This window comes from Molothrus aeneus, chromosome Z (genome assembly GCF_037042795.1).
Source record: "Molothrus aeneus isolate 106 chromosome Z, BPBGC_Maene_1.0, whole genome shotgun sequence".
In the NCBI taxonomy this organism is placed as follows: domain Eukaryota; kingdom Metazoa; phylum Chordata; class Aves; order Passeriformes; family Icteridae; genus Molothrus; species Molothrus aeneus.
Genome location: NC_089680.1, coordinates 22,203,655 through 22,216,544, shown reverse-complemented (window position 1 = coordinate 22,216,544; position 12,890 = coordinate 22,203,655). Strand labels below are relative to the sequence as shown.

General features: G+C 38.2%; 1 protein-coding gene across 1 annotated transcript in view; it reads left to right on the top strand.

Annotated features, from left to right (window-relative positions):
• Positions 1 to 12,890, top strand: part of ADAMTSL1 (ADAMTS like 1) — a 401,766-nt gene that overhangs the window by 332,995 nt on the left and 55,881 nt on the right. Inside the window, exon 17 of the mRNA XM_066568995.1 lies at positions 12,590 to 12,800. Coding sequence (XP_066425092.1) covers positions 12,590 to 12,800 — 211 coding nt within the window. The remainder of the gene's footprint in view (positions 1 to 12,589; positions 12,801 to 12,890) is intronic.

Genomic DNA, 12,890 nt, shown 5'->3' with positions numbered 1-12,890 from the left:
TTAGACTGAAGCCGTGGACTTGATGAGGGAATCATAAGGTCATTTATTCTCTAGCTTTACTATGCTAAACACAGGCCTATACAGGGGCATCTAAACAAACTGCCCTCTCTAGGTGGCTCTGTTATGCTCTTAACCTGCATAACCTGCAGGACTACCCCCATCACTGTAGTAAAACCCTGGCCTTAATACATATTAATCTGTGACCTAAAAACATTTCTCTTCTCTCCCCTTCTCTATAATATAATCTCCTGCTTTGCACCCTTTCTGGCTCTCAAGAGATTGTCCAAGATGTGTCTGGCAGCCTGCCCTTCCCCTTTCTTTCTGGTTCTTCTCTCTGGCTCCCCAGTGTCCTTTACACAGCTGCAGTTACAGTGATGTCCCCAGGGAGACTCTTCTCAGCCATGTGTGTCACATAGAAATGTGAAGCAAAGCAACTTGCAAGTTCGGAGGGTCGGAGGGGCTTGGGAGCCTCCATCACACCCTGCCTCCAGCTCTTCTAGTTTAAAATTTCAGAGGTCTTCCCCCATTTTGTTTTTAAATAATATGATGATTCCTTCATTAGATAGCCTTACAACAAGAGACATATGCCTTCATTTCAGCTTCTATTTCCATCAGACTACTATCCCCATAAAATATTAGAGTGCAATTACATTTTTTTTTAGTAACTTCTACCATATATCCTTCTTACTTTGAATGATAAAACACACTTCTTTATTAGAATGCTGTATACTTAGATAGATTATTTTCCTCTACACAGATCTCCATTTCACTAATTTCTCCAAGTTAGTACACCGTTGTGTTGAAACAATTCTGTCATGCCCTAACACAGTTTTGTTATAGCTTGGTTTGTGATGAGTATTAGCTTTAACTCATGCTAGGGACTTACTGAGTTCCTCTGCAGAGCAGACTTACTCTTCTTTTTCTTCCTGGCACAGTCAATTTTATGGGTTTCATCACCTTAATACAGTCCACTTCTCCTAACCTTTCTCTTCATTTATGCTAGAATTTAGAATCCACTGCAACTTGATATTTTTCACTATTTTGATCAAATACCATCACATTCCAATGTTTCGTATATTAGCTTCTACTCCTCATTTTTTTTTCTAAATTTATTCTCAATCTTCATGAGTATTAATTTACTGCCTCACCAGCAGGATTTCATTCCCCAAAGAAGCTTTCCCAACAGCAAAAACCCATTTCTTTCCTTTTGCGCTGAATATGAAGTCAAACATTTTGTAGCATATTTAGCAGAATTAACTTTTTCATGTCAGCATTAACATATGAAACAAACTACAGGGTCTTACAAATTGTTGATTTTACAATCTTCACTTCCTTTAAAAAGGGGTGAACTGAGCAGCACCATTATATTTTTCACTTGCAGTATTGCTGAAGTAATTTGTAAGACGCTAAGGAATACCCAGTACTTTCAAACCAATAAACCTTTATGGATGAAAAGATAAGATGAGCAAAAAAAAATTAAAATGTGGCCCTAATTCTTGAAATGTATTGTATGGTTCTGTAACATAGTTACTCATCAGGTTCACACATGAAATAAAAGATTCACACATGAAATAAATGGAGAAGGTGCCCTCACTCCCATTCAGTTTGGAGTGAATTAAGTACCTATTAAAGGAGTCAGACTGATGAAATTATGAATTCTATATCTGCCAAGCAGGTCTGTCACATCTCCGGAAGCACAGCAAGACCTATTTGTGCCCATGAAAATTTCCATCTTCAATGTGCAATTACGCATTAGAATTGTGGCTAATTGTGTCTTCTATATTCTAACCAGCTGTTAGTTCGTTCACAGCTTTGGGAGACACTTGGAGCACTCACACTGAGTTCTGTGCATCTAATTACCACCCAGTGGATCCACAGATTTGTAACTGTGCTGTATGGAAATGTATTTGTTTGTTTAATTGTAATGCTTACGTTGTTCAGGTCTGAACAAAGATTTTCAGGTACATAAGACAAGTACATTTCCCTTCCCATGAGAGAGCAAGCTGCATTGTCTAAAGTGTCTATTTCTTGCAAGATCTAAGAAGCCAGTTTCTCACTCAGGAAAATTTGAAGTGCATTAAGTTGCCATTCTGGAGTATGTAGATTCTGCACACAAGTCTTTGTAGATACAGCAATTAGGATGGAGATATGATGTGGTTTAATACCTTTACATTTGCCTATGTACATCATAACTTTTATGATACCATCACTTTGAATAGAATTTTTCCTTCCATTGAGTCAGAATCACTTTATACTTCCATGAATTTGATTATTTTAACATAGTTGTGTTTGATGGTTTGTGGGTATAACATGAGTTTAGAGCCTCCCCATTCTAAGTAAGGAGCACCTGTATGTTTTGGTCTCTATGTCAATGTGAAAAAAAGCCTCTTTTAATAGAGAAGAGTGAGTGAACTACTAAATATATTATTGGTTACAGTTTCATGATCTTTAAATATAAAATAAAAAGGAATAGAATCATAGAATGGTTTGGGAAGGACCTTAAAGATCATGTATTTCCAATACCCCTGCCATGGGCAGGAACATCTTCCACTAGACCAAGTTGCTCAGAGTCCCATCCAACCTGGTCTTGAACACCTGCAGGGATTGTGCTTCCACAATTTCTCTGGGAAAGCTGTGCCAGTGTCTCACCACCCTCACAGTAAAGACTTTATTCCTAACATGTAATCTAAATCTACTCTCAGTTTGAAGCTTTTCCCCTTTGTCCTGTCAGTACATGCTCTTGTAAACAGTCTCTCTTCATCTTTCTTGTAGGCTCCCTTCATGTACTTGGAAGGCTGCGATTAGGTCACTCCAAAGCCCTCTCTTATCCTGGGTAAATAATCTCAATCCTCTCAGCCTTTCCTCACAGGACAATTTCTGCATCCCTCCAATCATCTTCATGACCTTCTCTGGATATGCTCCATCAGTTCCATGTCCTTCCTGTGCTGGGACCCCAGAGCTGGATGCAGGGTTCCAGGTGGGGTCTCAGCAGAGCAGAGCAGAGGGGCAGAATCCCCTCCCTGGCCCTGCTGCCCACGCTGCTTTGGATGCAGCCCAGGACACATTTGGCTCTCTGGGCTGTGAGTGCCCGTGGCTGGGTCATGTCCAGCCTCCCATCCACCAGCAGCCCCAAGTCCTTCTCAGCAAGGCTGCTCTCCATCTGTTCATCCCACAGCCTGTGTTGACACCAGGGGTTGCCTTGAGCCTGCATGAGATTCCCATGGACCCATGTTTTGATCTTTTCCAGGTTGCTTATTATAAATATAAAACATAAAGATAAAATTCAGCATAGAATACTGGTTCTGGATGCACCCTTGGAACAAAATTCCTGTACTGCCTTTTTTGCCCTATATTACCAGAAGCACATTGAAGGGAACTAAGAGCAGAACATGGAATGTAAGCAAACATTTTGAGTTTCCTGAGTTCAATCACAGTTCCATATGGTTATATAGATATATTCTTAGGTTCTTTCCCCTACTAAAAAAAAAACTAGAGAAACACTGTGTATGTTTTAATTTGAGAGACAGTCTGTTTGTATCTTCTTCCTTGGTTAAATAGTTCAGGAATAGGTCATCCTGTTGAAAATATTTTCCCTGTAATGCTGCCAGACAGGTCAGCAAGAAGCTCATGTTATCTGCTGATTTTGTGGCAGTACTGCTCATAAAACTTGGATTTGCTAGAGAATTACTGAAACCCAGTCACTGTTATCTGAACACTCATTCATTAATATACTTGCTTTGTCCATTCTGTTGACATCTTTACTTCTTTTCTGCCCTTATAATTTCAGGACAGGCTTCTTTAGATTTAGGGAGAGTCTTGTCAATCTGTAAGACAAAATCACACATTTCATGAATATTGATCTTAGAATTTGTGAAGTCAGGCTTTTTGTATTATTTCTGTGCTGTCTACATCCATATGTAATTCTTTAAAGTTTCATTTTAGAAGGAATTTCAGATTAAAAATCATCAGTTTCTCAGATGTGCTAAAAATCAGCACATCTTTCTCACCTGCAGAGCTTCTTCTTTGTTTGTCTTCTGGTGTCTGTAAGCTTGCTAATGTCTTCCTCAGGAATAGCTGGGTTTTGTAATATTTTCATTATGTTGTAAAGGTAGGCCTAAAGAAAATGTGTTGGCTTATGACATAGTCCTGTATGGAAAGCACCAGTGTGGAAAGAGCTAGGGAGCTTTCAACATAAAGCAGCTCTGTCATGGGCAACAAGGTGTTAGTATGTTGTAATTTAAGCCCAGATGGCAGCTCAGCACCACGAAGCTTTGCACTCACACCCTCACACCTCAGTGGAATGGGAAGGAAAATCAAAACTAAAACTTGTAGGTTGGGAGAGTAAGATTTTAATAATTGAAACATAAATAACATATAATAATTACAGTAGATAATGAAAATAAGAATGATAACAAAAATAACAAGAGAGGAAGAAAAACAAGGAGGAACAAGAGATGCATAGTATTATTGCTCACCTTCTGACAAATGCTCAGCCCCATCTCTACACCCCAAACAACCCCCCTTCCAGGTAACTTCTCCAGTTTATTTATCAGGCATGACATCCTGCAGTGTCCAATATCCATTTGGCTGCTTTGGGTCACGTGTCCTGGCTATGCTCCTTCACAGTATTTTTTTCTGATCCTCCTCATTGGCAGAGCACAAGACCTAAAAAAAGACCTTAACTTAGTATAAACACTATTTAGCAGCAAACAAAACCAGCAGTATGTTATCAACATTATTCTCACACTGAATCCAACCAACTATAGAGAAGGAATTAACTCTACCTGAGCAGAAACCAGGATATTTTTCCTTTGGTTCTTTGCAAAAGAATCATGTAGACTGATCTGCAAAATTTATTTCATAAATTAGTAGTTCTTGTTTTTCTGTGTTACTTGAATGTAGGTTTAGGGCAATGTACATTAGCTCAAACTCACCCTGGTGTAGTTCCCAGTGTGTTTCCTTCATGGACTTCTCATTCAGCTTCTGCCACCTTCTGTTACAAGTTCCACTTGCGCAATTTGTGTTCTATTCCTCAAACCTCCCAATATTATTTCTTAAACCAGCTTTCCACCTTTACACTGATTTACTTTTTTCCTTACCTGTTAACTGCTTCATTCTTGAAAGACCTACCAAGGATCTATTTTCATTGTATCTCACATAATGAATTAAACAACATCCTTGTAACAAGTTGCTGCTTTAAGCATAAGCCAAATCTAAACTGGTATTCATTTATCTCTTTAAACCTAACCTGGTCTGTGTGGTTATATTAAAGACTGCCATTGCTATCAATTACCTCAATGCTGAAGTTACCAACCAGAATAAAAGTCTTCTGTGAGGCACTTTTCAGTATCCAGTATGTCCGCTAATTCCTCAGACAAGTTCCCTTGCCAAACCAGTTCACTTACCTGAAGCTGCCTTTTCATGTTCCTGTGTAGTTCATGCAGTCTGTATCTGCAAAAGTCCCTTGAAAGAGCCACTGCACAACGTCCCTCTGTTCAAAATGTTGACAGCAGAACACAAACTCTCTTTTCTGTCCTGCCTGAATATTTGACGTTCTGTACCGCTGACTCAAGGGACAGCAAGACTTTTTTAAAGTGCAGAACCTTATAAATATTGCTTGAAGCATGTCATAAGGTTACTCTAGCAATCAGAATTGTCAGCTATAGAGTTGCTTTTACCCTCTGTACTTCTCTGACTTTTGAGTTCCTTCTCTATGTTCCTCTGTTTGACTCTGTTATATAAATACTGGCTCCCTGCCACAATCAGCTATAATGAGCTGCAATGTTAATTGATATTAGTAAGTTTACAGAGTGCAGGCCACTTCTGTCACCTACCAGAGCACTTTCATTGAGCCTTTGATCTGCTTATTTATGTTGTCTGCATATCTCTAATGGCCTTCCTTCACTTCAAGGAAGACACTTTTTGAAGAAACACCTCATTCTCCCTTGAGCACAACAATCTCCTGAAACTTTTCCTGTCTGTTCAGTTTCCTTGTCACATTGGAGACACTGTGCAATGGATACTGTACAATGGATTTTGTGAGGCTGGCACTGAACAACTCTTAAGTATTAATTGTTTTTTCAGGTTTGGCTGGTGATGATTTCAATGTACTTTCATTGTATTTTCATTTTTTATATTTTAATGAGCATTGATTTTTTCAGAGCTTATTAAATCTCACTTTTCTTCTGAAGTATGTGTATATTTGTATATTTGTACAAATATGTATATTTGTAATGTTTGGTCTACTACAATTTGAACCACGGCAGTAGGGAAATCCCTTCCTTGAGAAATCAGATCTGTGTTTGAACACCAGGGTTGAGGTCTTTGCTCTCATACTTCATTTCAAAGGAGCAGTCAGATTTTACTGGGAGTGATTTACCATCTGGATGAAAAATTACTTGTAGTTAAAGTCTTGGCTTTTGCCACCTTCTTTGAGACTTCTTTGATTATAAAATCAAGAACTGACTTGGGAGTTCTCATCTCAGTCCTGTAGCTTCACTACAAGAAACTATGCCATCCAAATGGAATGGATGTTACATTTTCCTGCTCCTCAGAGCTTAAGATCACATTCTGGCATGGTATTTAAGATGTGATACTGAGCATATTTACTCAATCAAAGATATGTATGTTAAATGAGCCTCAAGAAGCCTCAAATGAGTCTTTCACATCTGAAGCAGGAAACTCTGCCACAGACACTGTTCCGGGTTCATTAGGGAAAAGGAAAGGAGGAGATACTTGGGCTGTGAGCAGACCTCTCTGTCTTCATGGCCAAATGGAGAATGCACAGGTTGGAAGCCAGTATTGATATAATATGTGATTTACTCAGCCTGTTGTGTGCACATATACACAGCTGCCTCACAGCCCTTGTGCACTGAGGAATGTCTTTATGCTGGCAGGTGTCAGATGTTAAGTCAGATGCTTCCAGGCAAACCTTTCTCCACATTGATGAATGTTTATTTTAGAAATAAGAAGAGCTATTTTGTATCATTTTCATATGGTTTAACCACATAAAAATGGCAATAATTTCATTTTTGAACTAGTTTGGGAGGTCTTTCTCTAGAAAAGTGTTTACTTTTCCTGTGCAATGTTCAATTGTCTTGGCACTGGTAGAAGGGACTCTGTCAGCATTAAACCACATCCCTAGATAACTGTCTTATAACACCTAACACCTTAGAATGATTTGGGGTTTACCATATATGTTGCTCATATGGGAACTTATCCAAAGTTGTCACCTACATGGAGCTTTGGCTCAAGACTACAAGTTCTACGTACATCATTTACTTTTTCCTGACTGATTACGGGCATTTAGGGAGTGTTTTGTACTGAAGGCTTGTAGCCCTACTGGGGCAACAACTAATTCTACTATCTTATCTTGCCATGCCATGAGTAGCTGCTTACTAGCCAGTGCCACTTTCTGATCTCTCTAGCTAGCAGAAGTATTGTCTGATCTCCAGTTCTTGTGGCAGTGAGAGGGACATTTCAAAACTGAGGTAACAGTGCACTACTGTCCCTGTTGTTACTCATGATGCAATAATGCCTAGAGGCTCCTGTCAAGCTGAGACTCCCACTGTGTAGCTGGTAGAAAAAGAAGAAAAAGATAACATCTCTGCTGTGAGGCTACTACCTAAGCAGGCAGCATGGACAAAGCACGGGGGGGGGGGGGGGGGGGGGAGAACACACCAAAAAAAACCCATACATCTCTTCATCTCTTTTTTGTGATTTTGTGAATATGAAGTTGAGACACAGGTGGCAGAATGTTATGATCCAGCCCAGTACTTTACAATTCCCTTTGGATTTAGAGAGCATATACCCATACTCACAGGTAGCCCATGTTTCAGCAGTTCTGGTGTCACTCATCTCTGAGTTCAGCAAAGAGCCAGGAACAAGATCCTGCTCTCTTGATCCTCCAGTTCTTCACTTGAACTGCTGGGGAACAATATGATATTGATTTTTTTTTTTTTTTTATGTTGAAATAAAGAAGGAAAGCTCCTTTCTAATTAAAAATTAGATGTTTAGAACTTTACAGGTTTGCAGGTTCATGTCACATGTTGGAATTTTCTTAATAGCCTTAAGCTGAAAACAAATGCCCAAATTTAATTCAAAGACCACAGGAAAGATTTTTGTTAGGTATGTCAAGATCATTTCCCTATTACAAATGGCATAGTTAAACTGTCTTTTGAGAGAATCTCTAACATTTTTAGATTTACAGTAATACCATGGAATAATGGTCCTGTGGGGATAACCACAGATTATTAAGTCTTTTTTGGCCATTGGAGCTTCAAAGTTGTTCCCTTTCTTTTATTCCGGGAAGCTGTGAGTATTTACATTTTAAGATGCACTGACCATGATAACTGCAGAAACTGTTTGTTGATGTGGAATTAAGCATATGCATAAGCATTCCTTAAATAAGCTTAATTTAATTAATGAGAATGTTCCAGAAAATAGCACTTTATTATTGGTCCTTTAGCAATTAGACTTATAATTCATAAAAGTGATGGTAGATCAGATTGTTAGTCTAATTCATAATATATATTGGCCGATAAATTTCCCAGCTGGTGTTTTTCTGTTCATAAGATCTGTCCATTACTAATTCACTTTGTTAGTTTCTAGTTCCTGGAAGTGCAAGAAATGCAGTGTTTTGGTTCACTGAGGTTTTCATTAAATTTCGTCTACTTTTTCCTTATCATTGTGTGTAAGAGAAACTAAAGGAAAACCATTGCCTTGAGCAGTCAGATCTGGTACTTCTGAAACTACTTCAGAAACTACTGAGTCTGCCTTTCTTCACGTGCATTATATGTCCACATAGTTGGCCAACTCTAAAAAAAACTACTAAGATATCCTTATGGAAGAAAGAAATCATTCATTTGGAAAGTTAAAGGTTTCTGTGATCAGTTTTGGTTTTGAAATTTTGATGATACTTGAAAGAAGTTGTATTTTCGGACCATCCTCTGCTCCCTAAATATTTCCAGTAGAAACCTGTTTTCATCCATGTTCATTTGGAAAATGCTCACCCATGTGTGATACATGTGATACGTGTATCAGGGATACATATATTACTGATAGACATATATTTATATCAACACATCCAGCCCTATAAATTACCTCTTTCCTCTTACATTCCTCTTTGTTAGCCATCTCTAAATGAATCTGTGGTTTTGAATTTATATAGTTTTTGTTCAATCAGTTCAAATATTCAGTGTATTTTATGCATATCAGTAGAGTTATGTATCTATATCCTGAAGAGGATGAAAACATTTTGAAATCTGTTTCATATTAAATACAGTTGTTGAAATATTTTTAAAGTCTAGTTTGGGCTTACATACATAAACACTACTTAGATATTTAGGAGGTGGAGATGGACAACTGGTGAACTGACAATCCTAGAGCTGGAACAAGCCAGGGGTTCAGTAGCATAAATGCACCAAGGTCCTACTGTATGATAAGGCTATATTTTTATGTTGTTTCTCTGTTACCACATGTTAGTAGAGTTTTGGGCGGTAGTGAAGGAGAAAGCAGAAGGGATAAAATGTGTGTTTTGGACCAAAACTATGCAATTCTTTCACCAGGTTCTGAAAAGTAATATGGGAAGTACCAAACAGATGACTTTCAGCTGTTCTATAAACCAGCAAGTATGCAGATTGTTCCTAAAGTCTGTACCTTAACAGCAGCCACAGTCAGCTTACAAAGATACCACAAGTTCCACTTGTGCAAGGTTCCTTTAGCTTGATTCTGTAACTTCTTTATTCAGCCTTTAAAGTGTAAGATTCTTTCCTACTTGAGTTTTAATTCTGGTATTGACAGATGCATATAGGACATTCCTTTTTGTATGCCCTGTGTATTGGAAGAGTCAGTATGGCCAAAACACCCAGAAGAAAAGATAGAGGAATTCACAGCTAAGTACCACATGAACTAGGACAGGACATATTTCAGTTAGCATTATGTAACACTCTACAATAGGGACAAAACAGCATTACTACAGAAAAATAGTATTATGTATATATTTTTAAGATTATTATCTCCAACAGTACAAGTATTCTAGAAACCAATTGGTAAATTTAGTAGGATAATATTAATTCAAAGTGTTGCAAGCACCTTTAGCTGTTATAAAATAATTCTACAGGCCTGTAATTCTATAAGTTTATCAGTGGTTTTCTCTGTGCTTCTTAGGACATTGAAATTCATGTAATATCATTTATGGGTTCAGTTATTTGCACATCCATACTCCACTTTAGACATGTCTGCTTTACTCTACATTCTTTACTTTTCATCTGTGAAAGCCCATATAAATCACGGGGCTACGAAAGTACAAGGGTAAGAAGTATTTGACCCCACAGTTCGTGAGCTCCTCAAAGGAAACTCCTCTTTAATGCATCTGGAAAGAATTGTGAAAAAACAATGTTAGTTATGGAAGGGTTACAGATGCAACCTGCAACATTCAGAAATTTTAAACACAAACAATTCAGAAAAACAAATCCCCTTTCTTTATGGAAACACAGAATTTCTTTCTGGAAGAAGAAACAGACACCCTCTTCTGAAGAAGCCAAGATGTCCAAAGGGTTTATGTGGCTTGTTAGCCACTGAGATGTGAATTGCCAACAGAAACATTTTGCATTTAACCAATAAAAAACAAAATGTTGCTGGAGGCAACAGCTACTGCCAGCAGTTGAAAAAAAGAAACTCTGGCAACTAACTATGTATCAAAATAGATTCTGAAGTAAGAAAATGCCTGCTTTTCACCACCTACTCAAACGTCTTATTTTAGATTGCACCAAAACTGAAGGGTAGATGATATTTCCAATAATTCTGACAATTTCATGGGAAATTCTGGGAAGACTACTCCCCTCAGATCACTCATATGGAGAACATACTCCAGCTTAGCTTAACTGGCTGCCATATGTTACTCCTTTTCCACTGAGAAATAGCTCCCAGTACATATGTACAGATTAGTGTCCTTCAGCGTACTATGGCCTGGAAAGTGACCATGGGAACTTCAGTATGCAAGATGCATTTATTATTAGAAAGGGTTAAACAGATTGTTGTCATTGCTACTAACAGAACCAAGAATATTGTCTAAAAGCAAACTACAGCATCATTTGTGCTTACAGTGAGGCCCAGGATGGATCCTTTTATAAAATCAGAGAATGTCACCAGCAGATGGAGCACAGTAGAGGAGCAATGTGCCTTTGGTCCATCAGGATATCATCTAGGGAGGAAAAAAATTTCTTACCTGCTAGCTGTTTAAATATGTTAAGGGTGTTATTTGAAAGAAAGGAAACATGCTCAAAAAATAAAATTATAAAATAAAAAGAGGTTAGAATTGTTCAGTGATTGTAGGAGAGCACAATCTTAAATGGTTGAGTACTGTGTTTGCTAACATCGTATGTTCTACGTGCACTGAGCTATTTCCATTGACTGCAGATCTCCGAGCATCAGAGTGGGTTTTTTCTGCTTCTTCCACAAAATCTGCTACATTCTGCTGACATGCTTCATAACTTTTCTTCATTATCTGCTTCCATCTGCCTCCATCCTATTTGGAGCCTGAGGGTATTTTCCTTCATAATCACTCTCTTTAAGCTTCTGCCTGGATTTGCTTACTTCAAAGATAAGCTCTCTGAGCCTTCCTTTTCCTGAATTTTTAATTTATTCTCTCAGCAATCAGTTTCAATAATGTCATGTTGGAAATGAAGCTACTCTTCAGACTTAGAAAACACAGCACTATCTGGATTTCATGCTTTCATTTTGGATGTGGGAGTATATCCAGGTCAGCATTGAGTTTTGCATGAATTTGGTGGGGAGGCTATTTTCTTATATTTTCTTCTGAATATAGGACTTATTTTTTGTGTATACATTTTTACATATCACTGAAGTGCTTTCTAGCTGAGACATGAGTGGAAGGCCTAGTGTTTTAAGGAATTTTCTGTGTTTACCTGACAGAATTAGGGGTTGTACAGTTCAAATAGAAGAAATCTGGTTTTAAGGTGATGAACACTGAAATACCATTATCAACAATCCTGTTGATGCGGGATTTACGTAGCTGGTTCAGAGAAGATTTACCTCAGTGACAGGTGTTCATCCAGGGATAAAGATGACCCCCTGCTTTCCCATTGCATCTCTCAAAGCTTTAGTACCTCCTATCTCAACAGCCTAGAAAAGTCAGTCAAGAATACCAAAGAAATTTGTGCTCAGCATTTCAGTTTTACATTCCTTTAATTAAACTTCTGTTAATATCTTCCTTAAATTTTTGTTCAAGATAGTGGGAGAAAATAAGTCAATTAAATCCACTCTATTTTGAAATACATTGTCCATGCTCCTATAGACATAAAAAAAAAATCCTACTGTAGGCTACAAAACATTTCCTGTGATATTGCATGAATCCCAGAGACTTGCAGTCCAAGAACTTCTGACAGGAGATGAAAATGCAGAGCTGCAAATATTCATCTTAGCCTCATTCTCCAGCTACCCGAGGGACATTGATCTGAGAAGGAAAATTCCCTTTCATTTACTATTTCTTCATCTGTCATTATAATAAGAGAAAAATCAAGGTGATTTTTTTCTGTGCTTAAGATTGTCTCTGCTGACCCCTTCACAGATGGGAGATTGGGAATTGGAGCACTTGCAGTCTTACCTGTGGGGTTGGTTTGCAGACACGAGATGTCTTCTGTTCTCATCTACTATCAAGAGAGACCAACGAGACTGTGATTTTGGCAGATGAATTGTGCTCTAAACCCAAGCCATCCCTTGTGCAAGCCTGTAATCGCTTTGACTGCCCACCCTCCTGGTATCCTACAGAATGGCAAGAGGTAAGAATTTATGTGTAACCTCATTTTATGACTGCCTAAAGTCCTCATTGCACACATTTCAGTGCTCAGAGGGAGCACCCCTCCTATGGA